The following is a 20,707-nucleotide window of genomic DNA, read 5'->3' as shown; positions in this document are numbered from 1 at the left end:
TCTTTGTTGTTGTAACGACGTCACGGCTGTCTCGACTCTCATTGGCTGAGATGAGTCGGATTTCGCGCCATTCGTATGTCTCGGCATTGTGGGATAGCATCAGGAGGTCAGCGGTGTTCCGTATTGTACCAAAATAATTTTCCGTTGGATATTAACTCGTTTTAACGGATATCAACAATGCGAGGAGATGAAACGGATTCGGAGTCTGTTAAATCAGATGATGGCTCGATTCGCAGGAGCCTCGAAGCGCTTTGTCAAGAGCTGAACATGGACGAAGAGACGGCGACAGAAGCACTTCAGAACTTCAACTCCATCTGGAACACATACACACTAGAGGTTCACCTTATTTACATTCCCTTTACCTTTAAACTCCATCGAAATTAAATTAACAGGTGTTACCTCTTTCTTGAATGTGTCTCTTTAATGTTTTAGGAGTAAACAAAACACCAGAACTAGTTAGTAGAACTCACTTTACCAAGTCACTAAAATACTTTTTATTTAAGGGGTTTATGTAGGTAACATCCACAGTGCTTGCTTTAACCTGTCAATTACCAAACTTATGGTGGTATTACCAGTGTTGGGTGTAATGCATTACTAAGTAATTAATTACTCTAAGTAAAGTACTTTTTCACTGAAAAAAATGGTAAAGTAAGAGATTACTCTGAATTTTTCAGTAACTTCTGATGTAATTGTGTAAAATACTGTATATACTATAGAACAATTCTATATAAAACTATAGTGAATTTATCGTCTAATATTAAAACGTGTTTTTTTTTTTATCCCCAATGTGGAATGCCCAATTTCCACTACTTGGTAGATACTCGTGGTGACGCGGTTACTCGCCTCAATCCGGGTGACGGAGGACAAGTCTCAGTTGCCTCCACTTCTGAGGCAGTCAGTCCACGCATCTTATCACATGGCTCGCTGTGCATGACACCGCAGAGACTCACAGCATGTGGAGGCTCATGCTACTCTCCGCGATCCATGCACAACTTGCCACGCACCCCATTGCGAGAACCACTTAATCGCAACCACAAGGAGGTTACCCCATGTGACTCTAGCAACCTAGCAACCGGGCCAATTTGGTTGCTTAGGAGACCTGACTGTAGTCACTCAGCACACCCTGGATTCAAACTCGTGACTCCAGGGGTGGTAGACATTGTCAGTACTCACTGAGCTACCCGGGCCCCCAAAATATATGTTTTTTAATTTAATGCTGCCCCCTTAAATTCTTTGACCAGTTCAAGAATTATATATTTTATTTTATATTATTTATTTGAAAGAATTAAAAGAACAATTTCATGTCTATCCTTGGTTGATAAAGGTTTTAGAAAGTAATTAGTAATAAGCAATGCAATTAATTTTTAGACAGAGTAATTAGTATATTAATTTAATTACACAGTAGAAGATGTAATTAGTAGTTAGTAATTCGTTACATTTTTAGAGTAACTTACCTATAACTGTGTTTTATGGACCTATACCACAGATACCATTGTAATTCCATAGTATTCTTTGAGTATCATGAGGACACTTCTATAAAAAAAAAAGTACTAAGTTATTACCATGTTTTTGAGATATTGCTTCTAGGTAATGTCAGTTTTTTGACATTCACCATTTAAATACCCTGGCACGTGATTGTGATAATCAACCAGTATCATGGTGTATATATAGTATCTAGTGAAAGATCTGCTTTAACTACGTATGCTAGTTTCTAACAAAACATACCATGGTATTACAATGTTTTTTGGCATGTACCATGATTACATGGTAATACTATGGTCCCTTTGAGGACCTTGAATATGATAGTAAAGTAGAGTATCATACCATCACTGTACAGTTCATGTATACATAGGCCTAGTTAAACCCTCCAGTACTAGTCGGTAAAGATTGTTAAAGCCAGCTACTAGCAAAAAACATGGATCTTTCTCAAAAAATGTAAATTTACAATTAGGTTCAGTTTTCACCCACAAACACTAACTTTTTAACATCTTCTTGACATTGTTTTTATTCATAAAGGACAGCTTGACTGTTGTTCTTCATTTTTTGTTTGTTTAACAAGTGAAGCAAGGGTTGTAACACCAGTGACAAATTCTCTTTAAATTATGTATTTTCTAATATGGTGACTAAAATTAATAAATCATACTGTAATTATATATTTTTTTCACATGAACATAATGTAAAATCAATAAGATATTTAAATTAACAATGTGGAACAAATTACAGTTGACCCTCTTTGTTGCGTTTGGGTCATTTTTGACCCGGGAGAGGTATAGTGCATCCGGAAAGTATTCACAGCGCTTTACTTTTTCCACATTTGTTATGTTACAGCCTTATTCCAAAATTTATTAAATTCATTATTTTCCTCAAAATTCTACAAACAATACCCCATAATTACAATGTGAAATATGTTTGTTTGAAATCTTAGCAAATGTTTTAAAATAGAACCAATGCATGTACATAAGTATTCACAGCCTTTGCAATGACACTCAAAATTGAGCTCAGGTGCATCCTGTTTCCACTGATCATCCTTGAGATGTTTCTACAACTTGATTGGAGTCCACCTGTGGTAAATTCAGTTGATTGGACATGATTTGGAAAGGCACACACCTGTCTATGTAAGTTCCCACAGTTAACAGCGCATGTCAGAGCACAAACCAAGCCATGAAGTCAGAGGAATTGTCACTCTGACAGAACTCCAGCGTTTCTCTGTGGAGAGAGGAGAACCTTCCAGCAGAACAACCATCTCTGCAACACTCCACCAATCAGGCCTGTATGGTAGAGTGGCCAGACAGAAGCCACTCCTCAGTAAAAGGCACATGACAGCCTGCCTGGAGTTTGCCAAAAGGCACCTCAAGGACTCTCAGACCATGAGAAACAAAATTCTCCGGTCTGATGAAACAAAGATTGAACACTTTGGCCTGAATGGCAAGCATCATGTCTTGAGGAAACCAGGCACCACTCATCACCTGGCCAATACCATCCCTAAAGTGAAGCATGGTGGTGGCAGCATCTTGCTGTGGGGATGTTTTTCAGCGGCAGGAACTGGGAGACTAGTCAGGATCGAGGGGAAGATGAATGCAGCAAAGTACAGAAGACATCCTTGATGAAAACCTGCTCCAGAGCACTCTGGACCTCAGACTGGGGCGAAGGTTCATCTTCCAACAGGACAACGACCCCAAGCACACAGCCAAGATATCAAAGGAGTGGCTACTAGACAACTCTGTGAATGTCCTTGAGTGGCCCAGCCAGAGCCCAGACATGAACCCGATTGAACATCTCTGGAGAGATCGGAAAATGGCTGTGCACCGACACTCCCCATCCAACCTGATGGAGCTTGAGAGGTCCTGCAAAGAAGAATGGGAGAAATTGCCCAAAAATAGGTGTGCCAAACATGTAGCATCATACACAAAAAGACTTGAGGCTGTAATTGGTTCCAAAGGTGCTTCAACAAAGTATTGAGCAAAGGCTGTGAATACTTCTGTGATTTTTATTTTTTATTTTTTTTTAAATTTCAAACAAACTTCTTTCACGTTGTCATTATGGGGTATTGTTGTAGAATTTTGAGGAAAATAATGACTTTAATTAATTTTGGAATAAGGCAGTAACATAAAATGTGAAGCGCTGTGAATACTTTCCAGATGCACTGTAATAATTTTTAAATACCACATAGTTTTTAGTATGGAACCAAACTTTGTGACTGTCAAGACTATCAGAATACACATAATTAAAATTGTTACATCTTTTATGTTTGCGTGTCAATATTGACCCAGACATCAATTATGGCTTTACACATGATATTATGTAGATTTCTATGAATTAGATTTTTACTTATGGCACTTTTCCACTGCACGTTACGGTTCGACTCTACTCACTTTTCTGAGCTTGCTTTTCCACTGCGGTTTAGTGCCGCCTCAACGTTGGGGGGAGTATAGGCTGATCGTCATAGTTGCACCGCCTCTACTCCCGTGACATCATCTTAAACGCGACACTAAACAATAACACAACCGCTAGCTGCTAGCTCATTGTGCTGCATAAAGCAGTTGTTGCATGGTGATTTTACACAGGTGTAACGGTTAAATTGGCCTGGTTGTTTTAGAAGCAAGCTTTCCAGTAGCTGTTCAACTAAATAAAGTGAAGCTTTCAAGCAGAGTATAAAGTTAACGTACCATCCTCCAGCCGTGGCTGAGTCAAGGGCACTCTCCCTCCCATTGCTCACCAGTCTAGATAGATCCGATTTGGTCGAACCACTTCCAATTTTCCTTGATGGTTCTGTAGTCCCCTTTTTTTTTTTTTTTTTACTTTTCCCTTCACTGTTGGTAGCCGTGTGCGGCCAACAGCTGAGACACTTCCTGAAAGACATTTTTGTTTCATTCATCACTAACGAGAAGAACATCTGCACCTCGTTTATTAACCACGGCATGGTTTTGCACACACCATTTATTTTTTCACAATTCCAAAGTCGGGTGAACAAATGATACTGCTATCGCTGTAGCTAACTTTAAAGCTAGCAGGTTGATGTCCAGTGTCGAAAATCCGGTGACGCTGGTAATGACGATTCTGTCTGACCAATCAGTGAGCAGCAGGGTTTTGACGTCACATTTAGTATCGGCTTGGAACCTCGACCGAGGTGGTACTAAAAAAAAGTACTAGGTACTGTCCGTGGAACAGTGGAAAACCCCCCAAAAGTGAGCAGAGTCCAGTTGTACCGTGCAGTGGAAAAGCCCCATTACATTTTTGTCTCTTTCCCATGTTCTCTCACATACTTATTTGTCTCATTGTGAATGTATCTTGTTTACAAACATGTAAACACACACATTCCTGTACAAAACAGAGATGACGGATGTAATAAACATAATAAACTAAATCAAAGGTTCTGCAGCCTAAAGGTGGTGTGGTAAGAACAAAAGTTCATGCACACATTAGTCTAAATAGGGTTTTAAAGGAAATCATCCACATTTTACTCTGCAGCCATCTGATCCTGAACCAGCTTACCACATACTCACAGAATAGATTTAGTTTAAAAACATAGTAAAGAAGTGTTAATGTTGTATACTTAAGTTGTACAGTTGTTTTGATGAAGTTTAGTTGAAAGAATATGCTGGTTTCATAACTTTTGACCAAGTTGTATTGAACTGTTATGAGTAATTCACATCTCATTCAAATTACTAGTAATTCTTACATTTAGATGTTAATATAAATTGTATTTTATGTTTTTCAGGTAAAATTTTACATAAATGTTGATAATTAAATTGCATACTTTTATATTTGTCAGTTAACATTGCAAAAAATATATTTTTAAATGCATGTATAGTTAAGAACTTCTTAATGACTTATAGGTTAAGATGAAAACCACGTGGTTATGAATGATTTATAAGCTTGAATTCCACCAGGTCAAAATTGACTCACGAATGCAGATTCTGAACACAATAGGAAGGTTCCAATTTAAATGTATAACTTTTTCAACGTGATGCGAAATAATGATATGCACATTTGAGCAGCCTCGTCTTCCTCTGAACTTTGACTTTTAAAGTTCTTTTCTACAAGATTTTGTAATTTCAAAATAAACGTTTTAACATTGATAGCACAAATGACATGAAGTGACATATTCTTTTTAAACTGTTTAAATGATGTTTTTTTTTTTTTTTTTTTTTGCTCTAAACCTGAGAAAAAGCTGAAATATATTTTCGAAAAAATTTGTAAAACAATATAGTCAAACCATTTCATACTATTTGATTAAAGGTTAGGTAATAGAATAATGTCTTTTAAATGACTTCACTGCTGTGTCATGTATTATAACATAAACGTGAGTCATATGGCATGAGATAAGATATTAATTTCTTAAAATCGTTTTTTCTAAAGGCCATTTCAATCAGACCATCTTTAGTAACAAGGTCCCTCAACACAGGTTTGAATAGAACAACAGCTTTGATTTACAATACATGTTTACATATGAATGTTCTTGGCTACTTATCCAATTCATCTCAATAGTTGCCATCAAACAAGTGATTTATGTAAATTCACTTGTATTAATTTGGCATTACACTTGGGTCAATGATGTGAAGCTAACCTTTCATTCAAAAATGCATTATAATTTCAGTTCACACAGAACAATTACTTGAAAACACATTTTCTATAATAAACATGTTTTCAGTTCCAGTTTTAAAGTCATTTTGATACTTTTTCTGGGGCTTAAAGTCGAAATGTGATGTAGTGTAACTTTGCGGAGAAATAAAAAAATAAAAGTCTCATTAAAAGCTGAAATTGCTGAAACAATAATGGTTGCCATGAGTTGTGCTGAATAATCTTTTATTATTATTTCCCACAAGACTGTCTGTGAAGTTTTAAAAACAAATCATAATTTTGTCATACCATTAAAAATCTATATTTTGACTTTTTATTTTGTTCAGGTCATTTGGTGTAACCATGAGAAAACGTCTTGATATTGTTAACTTAAAAATTCAGGATGTTTGTAAAACATATTTTTCACCTTTTAACATATGTTTTAAATTAGCGATTAAGCTGCTACACTCATGTATTCAGGGTGCAAGGAAACTATTTTAATACCTTTTACTTGGTTACACCACATGACATTTTAAGTCACTAAACTTTTTTTTTTATCATTATCATTTTTTAAGAAAATAATGTTGATATTTTTTTAAATATTTCAAATGTTTATCACCTAGGTCAACCTTATTTGTCAATGAACTACTTAATAGAGAACAAATAGAAATTTAAAGAGAACAGTTATTTAATGTTCAATGCATACAAATTACTTGTAAGAGTGTTGAATTTAAAGGTTTATTCACCCTCTGGCTTCTATATATGTGTCACAGTAGTCTTTATTTGTGTCCTGTCTGTGATTGTTTCAGGGTGATGTTGTACACTGGCTGGTGTGTTCTCTGTATGCTGCCTGTAGGAAGAGCTCCACGCCCACTGTGGGGCATGGCGTGATGGAGGGCAACTGCGTTTCCCTTACAAGGATACTGCGCTCCTCTAAACTCAGGTAAGCATTTCATTGCTTGCAAAATGATGGATTTTATAACCAGATCATTTCAGTGCAGAACTCAGGAAAAGTGTGGCAATGACATTGGTTTTAAATGCTTTTTATTTATGAACTCAAAGCTGTGTGTTTACTGTCCTCCAGTTTGATCCAGTTCTTCAGCAAGATGAAGAAATGGTCGGACATGTCAAATCTATCACAGGACTTCCGCAACCGCATAGGTCGACTAGAGCGCAACTTTGAAGTATCCACAGTGATTTTTCGTAAATTTGAGCCGATATTTCTGGACATGTTTCAGAATCCTCAGGGTGAACCTCCGCGCCAGCCTAGAAGCCGTAAACACCGGTAAACTCTCTCTCTGCCTCTTCTGTCTCTATCTGCTTTCAGCTGTCATCTAAAAAAAGAAAATGAATAAATGTATTGCTTCCTCTTTAGACGTCTTCCATGCCACATCAGTGATGTCTTCAAGTTCTGTTGGACTCTCTTTGTGTATACAAAAGGTAAGTTGACTAAAATCAGTTCATGATCAGTATAATTTAGATGAGACTAATAATGACCGACAGCATTCGTAGTGCTACAGCGAACTGGTAACATGATTGGTGCTTTGTTTTCAGGTAATTTCAGTATGATTGGAGATGACCTGGTCAACTCTTATCATCTCCTGCTCTGCTGTCTGGACTTGGTGTTTTGCAATGCTCTCATGTGCTCCAATCGTAAAGATCTCATCAATCTACACTTTAGAGGTAAAAGAATCTCTACACCCAGCTGAGAGAAGTGTTCAAGAATTGATCAAGGGATTGTGGCCATAGATGGTGTTTCTTTTTCATTTCTAAGTGTCGGCCATTTTATTTGGTAGCCAATCTCTTTAATTGCTGATTCACAGCCATGATAATTCTGTTTTACCAAATACAATTTGTAAGGATGATATTGATGCTAGTCACATCTGTGTGCTACATTAAGAATAATTTGTTACTCATTTCTCTTTAGGTCTTCCCAAGGACACAGAAAACCTGAAAGAGATGCCATGTGTGATTGACAGGTTGTGTGAACTGCATGATGGGCTGGTGGTGGAGGCTAAAGGCATAAAGGAGCACTACTTCAAACCCTACATAAAGAGCCTGTTTGAGAAAAGAGTGAGGAATACACACACACTTTTACAACCACACTACACAGAAAACGAATGGCATGACAAATCTTAATTGCTCCAATCTAGCCCAATGAAACTCCTTGTTCTGCTAGCATGCATCGATTATAATTCTTGTTATTTTCAGATACTAAAAGGTGACACTGAGACTCTGACTGAATTGCTTGATCCCCCAAACTTCCAAGACAACAAGTAAGCATATGTTTAACGTAAAACTTTTTCAGGAAATTACACCTTTTCTTTTAATGCAATAAAAATAGCATAAAGAGATTGACAGATATTTTACTTTGTTTATTTTTCCAGTAAAGCCATAAATCGTGAGTATGAGGAGTATGTTTTGACTGTGGGTGATTTTGACGAGCGAGTGTTTTTGGGTCCTGATGCGGATGAGGAGATTGGAACACCACGCAAATCCACTGCCGAACCTCCATCGGGTCAACTTTCCGCTCGCATGCAGGTGGAGAACAACCTTCAGCAACACTTTGAGAAGGTAATGAAACATTTGCTCACACTGCCACATTAGAGTAAAGGATTGTAATGGTTAACAATGTTCTGTTTGTCAGTCTTTAGATGAGTCTAGACATCTAAGATGTATAATTCGGATTATTCACACAAGCAAGTTCACAAAATGGCTAATTTTGTAGAAATTCTGCGTAAAGAGCAGAAGTTTTTGTCATATTGGGGCAAAAACCCCAATATGACAGCAGTGATCGGTGCATAAAAGAGAGGTTTCTATTTGTTGTCTTACAGAAATCCTGTTTCACTTGGGTATTCTTTTGAAAATCTGAATGCAGATTTACGGTTATCTATAAAAGTTCAGTTTCTAAGCTTTCAAACGCTACCACATATGCCTGGCTTATGTATTCGTGGACTTTAACATTTTAAGTGTACACTTTTTTTGCTACATGTTTTAATGTGAATGGATCCAATTAATATTTTATGTCTTTAACCTACTTACACTGCCTAGCCAAAAAAAGTTGCTGTTTGGATTTGAAAAAGCAGATACTTAAGAGCCTATGATTGGATCATTATTGCAGTGATTTAATATGATTCAGCTGGCAACAATACTTTTAACCTTAACTGATGCAATGTGCAGCTTCTCATTTTTTAAGCAACCACGTCGGAAGACATATCCCATGGTCATGGAAAAGATGTTACTGTGTTTCAGAAGAGGCAAATTATTGGACCTAAGGAAATTGCTATAACTGGAACTGGGTTAAGAACTGTTAAACGCATTATTAAAACCTGGAAGGATAGTGGTGAACCGTCAGCTTCGCAGAAGAAATGTGGTTGGAAAAATATCTTGAATGATTGTGATTGGACATCACTAAAATGCTTGAAGTCACTTCTTAAAAAACTGACTGTAAAACTCACAGCTATGTTTAATAGTGAAAGTAAGAGCATTTCCACTCACACAATGCAATGAGAACTTACAGGATTGGAACTAAATGGCTGTTTGGCCACAAGAAAGCAACTTGTTAGTGAAGCTAATCTGAAAAAACTAATTCAATTTGATAGGTCGAGTAAAGGTTTGACTGTGGAGCAATGGAATGTGGTCTGATGAGTCCAGATTTACCCTATTAAGCGATTTACCCGTCATGCATAGTGACCACTGTACAAGCCTCTGGAGGTAGTGTTATGATCTGGAGTGGCTTCGGATGAGATGTTAAACTGAGGTCCTGACTCTCTGTCGTCATTAAAAAAATCCCAGGGCACTTTTTGTAAAAGAGTAGGGTTGTAACCCCGGTTTCCTGGCCAAATTCCCCCCATTAACCCTACTCAATGATGTCTTCCTAATACCTATCCATTAATTGGCTCTATATCTCTACTCTTTCCTCTCCACCAATAGCTGGTGTGTGGTGAGTGTACTGGCGCACTATGGCTGCTGTCACATCATCCAGGTAGATGCTGCACACTGGTGGAAGTCGAGGAAAGTCTCCTGTTCACTGTGTAAAGTGCTTTGATTCTAGTGTCAGAAAAGCTCTATATAAATGTAAATTTAATTAATTCAATTGGTTTGGTATAGGCTCAGTAACATTATGCGGCAATAAAATAAAGTCAGCTGACTACCTGAATGTACTGAATGACCAGGTTATCCCATCAATGGATTTTTTTCTTCCCTGAAGGCATGGGAATATTCCAGGATGACAATGCCAAGATTCATCGGGCTCAGATTGTGAAAGAGTGGTTCAGGGAGCACAAAGAATCATTTTCACACATGAATTGGCCACCACAGAGTCCTGACCTTTACCCCATTGAAAGTCTTTGGGATGTGCTGGAGAAAACTTTATGGAATGTTCGACACTCCCGACATCAATACAATATCTCGGCCAAAAATTAATGATCTCTGGGTGGAAATTAATGTTGAGACGTTGCATAAGGTTTTCAAAACAATGCCACAACGAATGTGCACCGTAATCAATGCTAAAGGCGGTCCAACGAAATATTAAAGTATGCAACTTTTTTTTTGGTCAGGCACTGTATGCTGAGCCTATCCGTACCTCAATTTAAAAATGTGAATTTTGAAATTCTCACCCCTGTGAGAATTTTGCAGAACAATGTAGTTACACAATAAATCCATTGTATGTATTTTAATGTTAGTAGGTAGTAGTTAAAGACACCTAATATAAAGTGGGACCCCATAAATTTTACAAAACAAATTAATGGGTTTTTCAATGGGCGATACTGATTTATAGTGCATGTACTTAATATAATACAATAATAATAATGAACATTTATGAAACATTGATTTATGAAACAATGATACTCGCTAGTTTTTGAAAACAGAAAATACATTTTCAATGACATGGCTGGCAATGGCGCCTGATTGCTGATAATAAAATGTAACTATGGGAAATGAGACCTATGCAAAATTATTCATATGGCCTAATAGCTGCAAATTAATCGGTCAGACTGATATATCAGTCTGCGAAAGCCTTTACTATTTAACTACTAATAAATATTTCTGTTTTTGTGCAGATGCGCTCCCTAGCTCCCTCTACGCCTCTAACGGGTCGTCGGTATTTGAAGGAGAAGGAGGTGTTGGTCACCCCTGTTTCTTCAGCCACTCAAAGTGTTAGCAGACTGCAGAGTATGGTGTCTGGACTCCGGAACGCACCCAGTGATGCTCTGCTACAGATCTTTAAGTAAGAATCCTGCAAACCCATCCAACCAATGTTTTGAGATTTCATGAGTATGTGAACCTAACCTTCATGCTCATGTGGTGGATGCTTTAATTCATTGTGAAACATGCAGCATAATGTGTTTGACTTCTCTTTGTTTTACAGTTCCTGCTCTCGGAACCCCACTGAAGCCATTCTGAAGCGAGTGAAGACCCTGGGAGAGAGGTTTAAAGAGGCCTACACCAAACCATCAGACGACCTACCAGGAGCACACATTGGTCTGACATGCTGTTCACTTAAAGAAATAGTTTATCCAGCAAAGAAAATTCTGTCATTTACACACTGTAATGTCGGCTCTTGTGTGCAGATTTTGCAGAGAATCGTCTGAAGCTGGCTCAGATCCTGTACTTTAAAATCCTAGAGAACATCATGACACAAGAGATGAAGAGACAACAGGGCAAAGACATGGCAGTATGTCAGCTTACTTGATAAACATGATAAATCTGCAAGCCATTTAATTTTCAATGTTCACAGTCATGCAAGATTTAACAGGATCGCTCCTGTTTTCTATCAGGTCCTGTTGGAGCAAGAGGTGTTGCATTGCTCTCTGCTGGCGTGCTGTCTGGAGGTGGTGCTGTTTGCTTACAGCTCTCAAAGAACCTTCCCCTGGATAATAGATATCTTCCATATCCCACCTTTCTACTTTTACAAGGTACAAAATCTGATGTAAAATGAAATTATCTATTTGCAAAGGCACACTTTGCAGTGTCAGGATTTACATATTGCAATTGCAGGGTTCCAGAAAGCGATGAAATTATTAGAGGTCACATTGGTGTGACTACAAAATTGCCCAACTCTGCTTAAATTATACGCTACCATAAAGGGAAGACCAGGGCTAGATGTCAACCAGGGAAGGCTTTGTCCCAGTAATGAAAAGATGAAGTAAAACATTTTCAAATGTGTTTTCTCTTGCAGACTGTTTTATGTTGGTTTCAAACAATTACTTCAAAACTCTTAAATTAGAATAATTTGGTCAATTATAAACTGTCATCTTTTAATATTTGTTATAGCTCTTGGGTAATCAAGTGAACATAATCAAACAACGCTGGCATAAATTAAGACAAGAGTCAACTATATAGTTTTAAGTCCACTATAAAGTTTGTGTGTTTATAGGACAAAGGTATTTTTCATGAAAATCAGGTTGGGGCTTTGTTTTTAAATGCCATAATATTTTGATATTTTTGTATGTTACCTTTTCCATTTTTTTTGTTCGTTATGATTTATTTTTTGCTTCATAATTGTTTAATTTTCTACATTTAGCTGAAAAACCTATAATTGGCTGTTTAATGTTAATGCAGATTTAAAGAGGAGCATTGATTTTGTTTTGGTTGTTGTGATCGTGGGGACATGTTCCCCTGTCACTGCCCGATGTTCACGTTGTGACAACTTGCTCCATAAATATACCAATCTTTTGGGGCATGTTGTCACAAAAGTTCAACATGTGCTCAGTGAGCTGCACTGTACCTTTTTTCTTGGGCAAGATCAGCGAAAATGTTCTCTTGCATTTTTGTAGCCAAGATTTTAAGGTATATGGCTATGCAGTAGTTGACATTAAAAAAAATAAACCTACCCTTTGAAATATTCACTGGAGTGTGACAACTAGATTCAGTCTCCCGTATTATGTGTTTTCTTATGGGCATTTAGGAAAAGCCAAACACCGTACCAAACTGCATTACCCTATTGAATCATGCATAAAGACTGTTATATCAGTTTTAGTTGCCGATACATTTAAAAATATGTATATATATTTTTTGTGACCCTCTGTGGCCAGCGCTTGAAATTCTACAGTTAAATACAAAGTTTGAGAGCCAAAACAGTACTGTGTATTTTTCTGAAAGATGGATATTTAATTGAAATTTTGTTTGTGATTTTGTAGGTGATTGAGGTGTTTATCCGTTCAGAGGAGAGTTTGTCCAGAGACATGGTGAAACATCTGAACAGTATAGAGGAGCAGGTGCTGGAGAGCAAAGCCTGGAGTCAAGACTCTGCCCTGTGGAGCTCTCTCAACAACGACAACAATAAAGTCCCCACTGTTGAAGAGGTATGCACACACTTGTAAATAACACAGAATATTTCTTTCATTTAAGTAGAGAAAACAAATCAAATGCAAGTTCTCAAAATGTTTTTGATACACAAGGGATGCCTGAATTGTTCAAATAAGTAATTACAGCCCAAAACTAAGGATTAAAACAAGTCTAAGACCTTGCATATTTTTGTGTGTTTCTCAGGTGAATTTTCCCAGTAGTTTTGACACGGGCAACAGTACAGGGGGTCCCACTCACCTCCCATTGGTGGCTTTGTCCCCTATTATCCACCCTCGCATCAGAGAGGTCCGCACTGGCCTGGGCTCCAGTGCACGCAAAGGTTACAAACCAAACACGCATCTTTCAGCATGTCTCCGACCTATTCAAAGGATCAATGAGTGACTTGAGATATCATCTCAAGTGATTTAATGCTAGCAAGTGAGCAACTTTCATTCTCGTTTGATAATACTTGTCTCTTCTTTCTCTCTCAGATGTCCCTCAGTCTCCCATCTCTCTTCACGATCGCTACAGCTCTCCTGCTGCTGGCAGTGCTAAGAGACGCTTATTTGGTGACGACCCTCCACCTCGGTCCCCAATGAGGAGAATTTCAGTAACCCCCATCAAAATAATTCCCAGTTCCACAGAAAACCAAATCACCACAAGCACAGCGACTCTCTTCTCCATGGCAACTGGAAATGGCCAACAGCTGACCATTCCACTGCCAGGTACCTTTTTTTTTCTACTGTTGTTTTTGCTGTTGATTAGTAAATGATTAGTGACTCACTTTGAACAACTTACCTCAGGGCAAATGTTTTCATCTGAAATTTACCTTGACGATTACATCGTTGAACATGAAAATAAGTTGCAAAATCACAGAACATTTCATTAAAAGAAATTCCTCAAGCAAATATGCCAGAGAAAAACAACTATAGATTTTTTTTTTCATGAAATGATGCAAAATATGGTTTAGTAGCAGTACATATTCTCTGTTCTCAAATTTGCCATTAAAAATGCATGTGATGTTTGTTGATGTGCTTCTGTTCCTCTGTGTTTAGTGGTAAAGAATGAGATGGGCAGCTTCACTGTCATTCAGCTGCAGTCCAATGAGATGAACCCCCTCACTGCTCAATTGTTACTGACCACTTCCCCAAGCCGAAACATAGCTCCACCCAGCGGCCCAGAGACACACCCACCCATCAACAAACCCCGCCGCACTGGATCACTAGCGCTTTTCTTCAGGAAAGTAAGGAAAAGAACAACGGGATTGAGGTGTGATATTTTTGCATATATAAACCATTCAAAATATATAAAGAGTAACTGACCTTTTGAGACACAACAAAAATATTTCCAAAAGAAGCAGGCGCATTGCGTTTGGCCAAGAAATGCAGAATTTACTGCCTTTTATCTAGCTAAACAGACAAGCCTAGTGATACAGTGAAATGTTTAATTTAGTTGACTGGACTATAACAAATGTTAGATCCAGTAAAGTATGTGGCTAAAATCAGGGTTTCTGAAAAAGTCTTAATTCGCCCTTCTGCAAAATAAGGCCTTAAAAAGGTCTTAAATCTGAGAAATAAGGCTTTAATTCATAAGGTCGTGGCAATAAAAATGTGTTATTTAGCAATTCAATCACCATTGTGTAAGCAAGTGGCGCCCTCTAGCAGTATGTATTGCATTATACATTATTATACCACAACTTAAAAGGGCGTTTTGTTTCTTTGGTAACTTTTTATTTTTCTATGATGTGGTTGGCATTTCCATGGAATTGCACATGCATAATATTCATTTATAATGTTTTATTATTTACAGTACAAACATTGAAAAAAGTTCTGTTGATTTGAACTGCAAAAAAAAAAAAAAGTGCAAAATAATATTTTCACATCAATCATCATGCTTTGATAATTTATTTTTCAAAAACATTTCTCTATCTTTCATTGTGGCTTCTCTTTAAAATTTTGGCTTGTCATGTGTTCAGAACAGAGAAAAAGGTTTTGTTCCTAGTTGCACATTTTTAAAACATAATTTCTTAGCAAAGAATTGATCTGATGACAAAATAATGTAAGATGCAAAATATCGGTATCTGCATAGGCCTGTAGTTTTTTGTTAAAATCAGCATTGGTATCTGCCAAATATTTTCATATGAGTGCATCCCTACACAAAACCCTTCATCTGGTGAACATATATATATATATAGGCTATTCATTTGAGCATATAGAGCATTGTAATAGATCCAAGTCTCTGTCATTTCAAAATAGAGGTCCCTGGTGAATTTCTGGCTTGTTTTTTATTTTTTTTTAAATGTCTCGCCTTATGCACCAAATCTCTTTGATTAGTTTTTTATTTTCGTTATTTTTGTTGCACGATGAACTGAATTTTAGATTTGATTCATGTTGGACTTCTGCAGCCTCTATGTCTGTGCTCATCATATTAAGGAAAGACTACGATTTTTTATTATTTGTTTACATTCTATAAATTGATTTTAAAAACGTATAATTCGTATCGGCCTTTTCCACCACCTTTGTCATCGGTATCAGCAAAATCCACTATTGGTAGACCTTTAATGTCTTCCATTGCTTGTTCAATCAGGTGTATCATTTAGCCAGTGTGCGTCTGCGAGATCTGTGTCTGAAGCTGGACATCTCAGCAGAGCTGCGGGGGAAGATCTGGACATGTTTTGAACACTCTGTTCTGCACTGCACTGACATGATGAAGGACAGACATCTGGACCAACTACTGCTCTGTGCCATCTACATTATAGCAAAGGTACAAGTCCAAGTTAGACTTTTAGATGCTTTATTACACGGACCACTCAAACAAACAGGAATGCTTAGAAGCTGGGATACGAGAGCATTTTAACATGGAAAGAAGTATACACACACTTAGTTATTGCTTTTTAATAAATAACACTACATTTTCACTATTAGTAAATGTTGCATTTTTCACACATTCTCTTTCTCCTCCTTTAGATCACAAAGGAAGAGCACACCTTTCAAGACATTATGAAATGCTACCGAACTCAACCTCAGGCCAACAGTCATGTGCGTTTCAATAACAGTCAGTTGTGCCAAACAGTGACATCATCATGCAAGAAGAATTACACCTGCTTTTTTTCCTATTCTTTATTGTTTTTTATTATTGTGCTTATTGTGGGTTTGCACACACATTTGCTTAAATATAGAAAATGTCCACTTGCTTCTTCATCCTAATGTCCTACATGTATCTTTTGGTTGGGTTTGCAAAATCAGATTTCTTGGGTTTTTCTAGGTATACCGAAGTGTTTTACTGAAACAGCGTCCCAGAGAGCAACAGACCGATGAGAACATGGAAGTGGATCCACCAGCAGACCAGTGTAAGAACAATGTGGACCAAGTCCCAGATCTCTGTTTTTACATTTAATTTTTGCTTGTCAGTAACAACTTTTTAAATGCAGTAATTGGTCATTATAAGTTACCTTCTTTTTTTATTGCCTTTGTGAATGGTTTTATGTGTCCATTTCTTTCATCAGCCAATGAGAGGACAGAATCAGCTGGAAGAACAGATGCAGACAGTGAATCAGAAGAAAGAGGAGACCTCATCCAGTTCTACAACTCTGTTTACGTTTTAAAGATGAAATCTTTCGCTCTCAGATATGCGCAGTCAACACTCGACAGCAAGGTTGGCTCATTGCTTGGATTGAGACATATGATGTCTTATTTAATGATTCAGTTTGAAAATGATCATCTCACTGGTTCTCTCCCCCTCTCTCGGTAAAGATGGAGGCTCCTCCACTATCTCCATTCCCCACGGTTCGTGCTCAGCCTCTCTCTCCTCGTCGTGTGTCTCAGAAACACTCCATCTTTGTCTCTCCTCGTAAGAACGGCTGCAGTCTCACTCCCAGTGGTTCCTACACGTACAAGTTCACTAGCAGCCCTTCCAAGGTTGGTCACACTTTTGTATTTAATAATCGGCATCAACATAATTTTCCTTTATATAATAATGCCATTATGTAATAAATAAATAAGGATAGAAAAAAAAAAAAACTCCACATCTATGGATGAATAACATTTAGAATAGACTATTTTACCAGCAACCGTGTGTGTGTGTGTGTGACCGCGTCGTTCAAACCGACCACAGTGGAAAAAGAGAGCATAATGATTTTGTTAAAACCGTTTGTTGTTTTATTATCCCCTTTTCTCCCCAATTTGGCATGACCAATTCCCACTGCTTACTAGTTCCTCGTGGTGGTGTGGTTACTCACCTCTATCCGGGTGGCGGAGGACAAGTCTCAGTTTCCTCTGCTTCTGAGATTGTCAGGCTGCGCTGCGCATCTTATCACGTGGCTCATTGTGCATGACACGGCGGAGACTCGGAGCGTGTGGGGGCTCACGCTATTCACAGCGATCCACGCGTAACTTACCACGCGCCCCTTTGAGAGCGAGAACCACTAATTGCGACCTCGAAGTGATTACCCCATGTGACTCTACCCTCCCTAGCAACCGGGCCAATTTGGTTCCTCAGGAGACCTGACTGGAGTCACTCAGCACACTCTGGATTCGAACTCGCGACTGCAGGGTTGGTAGTTGGCGTCAAAACTCGCTGAGCTACCCAGATCCCCGTTTGGTAACAAATTTAAGTTTAAATGTAACCATGATTTTTTAAATCTTACATATAATGCAAGACATTTTATTAGAATATGAACTGTAATTGGATTGTAATAGTCCCTAATATTTATATAAAGACATTAGCTTACAGAAATATTATAATAGAAGTATTTATATTCACATTGTGACATTTATATTTTGAACAATGCATCGCAAACAAGTCATAAATCTATATAATTTTGTAATAAAAAAGTTGATTAATCGATTATCAAAATAATACCGGTAGTTAGTTGCAGCACTAGAACTAACAAAGATTTAATTATGATCTTTTGTCAAATGCGATTTGAAATTTGGGTGTGAAACTGTTTGTCAATTTGATGTTAATTCTATTAATAACACAAATTCTGAGGGATTATCAATTCCGAAATCATACCGTAAGTGTACATTGACGATCAGGATTTGATGGATTTTTACAGCTAAAAATAGGTAAAGAATTGTGTTTTGGATGAGAAATATTAATAAGAGTATTATTAAAGTAATTATATTAATATTTTATTTTTCTTCAATTCTGAAAATCAGTGATGTGTAAATTACTTAAAAATTGATTGACAAAGTAATCACATTACTAATTACTTTACAGTTACTTTCTAAAACGCTTTACTGCTCAACAAATTCAAAAGAATATCTTATTTCTTCATTGTTGTACACAAGTCATACACTCAGCATTTCTCCCATTTCTCCTTCAAAATTCATAATGACGACTCGTGGGCCATAATTCATATATTCCATATAAATAATATATTAGAAATAAGCATAAATAATTACATTAATTGAAAGTCAGTAACTGTAATCTAATTACAAGAATTTTAAATGTTATTAAATATTATAGTGCATTATAGTACTTTTTGACTAAAAAGTAATTCGATTACAGTTACTAATTACTTTGTAATTGGATTGCACCCAACACTGAAAATAATGCACTATGAAGGTGCTAGAAAAAAATTATACATTTAAACAAAGATCTCGAAATTGTGTAAAAGTGGTGATTTTTCAACCTCATAATTAGTGGTCTGTATTCGTCAATTGCACTTGTGAATCTCAAAGCCTCCGTCTTCCTGTTTCCTCTCAGGAGCTGAGTGACATTAATCAGATGATCCGTCAGGGTGGGGTGAGTAAGAAGAGAGCGTTCACCATGGAGGGAGACGAGACTGAGTCTCCATCTAAATGCCTCCGTCAAGAGAACGACGACGTGCTGCTCAAGCGCCTCCAGGATGTCGTTAGCGAGAGAGCAAGTCGCTAACACGGTCATAACACAGAACAATAACAAAGCCAAAAACCCAATTTTATCATCCAAGACCAATAACATGCACTCATGTATCATGATTGATTTATATATACCAACCACAGGTGCGGTTTACTATACCAGGTTTTCTGTAGATCAAGTGACATTGTAAACTTGTCTTTGAAATATATATCATGTATTATCATGATATGAAATGTACTTTTATGTAATTATTTGTATCTTTAATACAGAGATATTATTTAGCCATAAGCTTTCTCAATCAAAAGAGCCATCACTACTGTTGTATCTGCAGTAGAGTTGGCATCTCATGCGTGAATGGAAAAATGGATCTCCTGACTTTTTATATACATGTGAAAAGAGAATTTAATAATTTGGTATATTTGTGCTTAAAGGGTTTTATTTCATTTTTAAATTTTGGAGATATTTACTGGCATGGTGGACTGGGCTTATCTAAGCTCTTGGATTTTTCAATGTTTTTGGTGCAAGGTGTTTCTAAAATACATTTTGCAACTATACTGTAAATACTGTATATGCAGCTCTATATTCACATGTGTAGTATCTACACCTCTCATTTTTAATCTTAGATTGCTTTTATTAATGTTTGTGTTTTCTAGAAACAAATTAAGATGTTTTTCCTCTCACATCTCCTGTTTTTGGAAACGTTTTCCTCCATTTATATTGTAATGTAAAGATGATGGAAACTTCACCAAATTGTAGAATGAAAGAGGTGTATGGTGTACAATGACTTGTTTAACTTTGTTCAACACTGTTACAGTGGTGCTATTATAATAGGATGATTTAATTCTGTTCATGTTTTCTGATTAAATGAGTTCAAAGTGTATCGGTCACGTGGAAGTGCGTTTTACCCTGTAGCTAATCATGTGACCAGTCATTAGCTAGCATTTTTCTATTTGTGTTTCTCAGTATTGTTGGTCAATTTGGAATTGAACTTTATTCTTGTACAAATCTTATCCTGTACCTTCTTTTCCCCTAAAGTAACAAACTCTGATTTCTGATGTGTCCAACATATTCTGATTATTCAGTGTTTTGTATTTTACCCAGTCAGTGCTAAGGCATGTACATATTAATAAAAACAATTGTTTTATCAATTGTGTTCCCTAATTTTTACATTAGAACTAAATTAATTCAGTTTTTCTCTCTTTTTTTATTTATTCATTTTTAAATGCAGCATTCAGTACAAACAAGCACTTTTTACAAATTAATTCTGAGACCCCTGAATTGATGTTTCTTTCTGTGTTATTTATTGAATCTAAACGGGGCAATTATAAACATCAAATGTGATTATTATTGGATGGGTGTAATTCCAATGTGTTTTACTAAGATAACTAGCAATACAGCTGTTTTTATTGTAGTTTTAGTGTCAATGACGATTCCAAAATACCATATAAATGCAAATGTTTTCATATAAACAAATACTTGAATACACCTCGTTAATGTTGAAATTGTGTGTGTG

The 20,707-nt window shown here is 36.9% G+C and overlaps 1 protein-coding gene across 1 annotated transcript; it reads left to right on the top strand.

Annotated features, from left to right (window-relative positions):
* Window positions 1–87: 87 nt before the first annotated feature.
* LOC127646558 (retinoblastoma-like protein 1) lies at window positions 88–20,320 on the top strand. The gene is made up of 22 exons (XM_052130313.1): window positions 88–336; window positions 6,870–7,003; window positions 7,145–7,345; window positions 7,436–7,500; window positions 7,615–7,743; window positions 7,988–8,133; window positions 8,272–8,336; window positions 8,448–8,634; window positions 11,124–11,290; window positions 11,432–11,544; window positions 11,634–11,737; window positions 11,841–11,978; window positions 13,203–13,367; window positions 13,555–13,690; window positions 13,842–14,075; window positions 14,406–14,593; window positions 15,937–16,113; window positions 16,317–16,388; window positions 16,615–16,699; window positions 16,856–17,004; window positions 17,103–17,267; window positions 19,060–20,320. Exons 1-22 carry the CDS (start codon window positions 178–180, stop codon window positions 19,228–19,230), a joined length of 3,150 nt encoding a protein of 1,049 aa, XP_051986273.1. The 5' UTR covers window positions 88–177; the 3' UTR covers window positions 19,231–20,320.
* The last annotated feature ends 387 nt before the right edge of the window (window positions 20,321–20,707 follow it).

The sequence above is a fragment of the Xyrauchen texanus genome, chromosome 7, assembly GCF_025860055.1.
Source record: "Xyrauchen texanus isolate HMW12.3.18 chromosome 7, RBS_HiC_50CHRs, whole genome shotgun sequence".
NCBI classification, from domain to species: Eukaryota; Metazoa; Chordata; class Actinopteri; order Cypriniformes; family Catostomidae; genus Xyrauchen; species Xyrauchen texanus.
This window is presented reverse-complemented; position numbering and strand designations above follow the sequence as displayed.

Excerpts from the sequence above, each read along its gene's own strand:
- LOC127646558 (XM_052130313.1), top strand. The coding sequence starts at position 178 with ATGCGAGGAGATGAAACGGATTCGGAGTCTGTTAAATCAGATGATGGC. Across the intron at positions 11,979-13,202 it reads CACCTTTCTACTTTTACAAG|GTGATTGAGGTGTTTATCCG; the intron begins GTACAAAATCTG and ends GTGATTTTGTAG. Across the intron at positions 16,700-16,855 it reads GGATCCACCAGCAGACCAGT|CCAATGAGAGGACAGAATCA; the intron begins GTAAGAACAATG and ends TTCTTTCATCAG.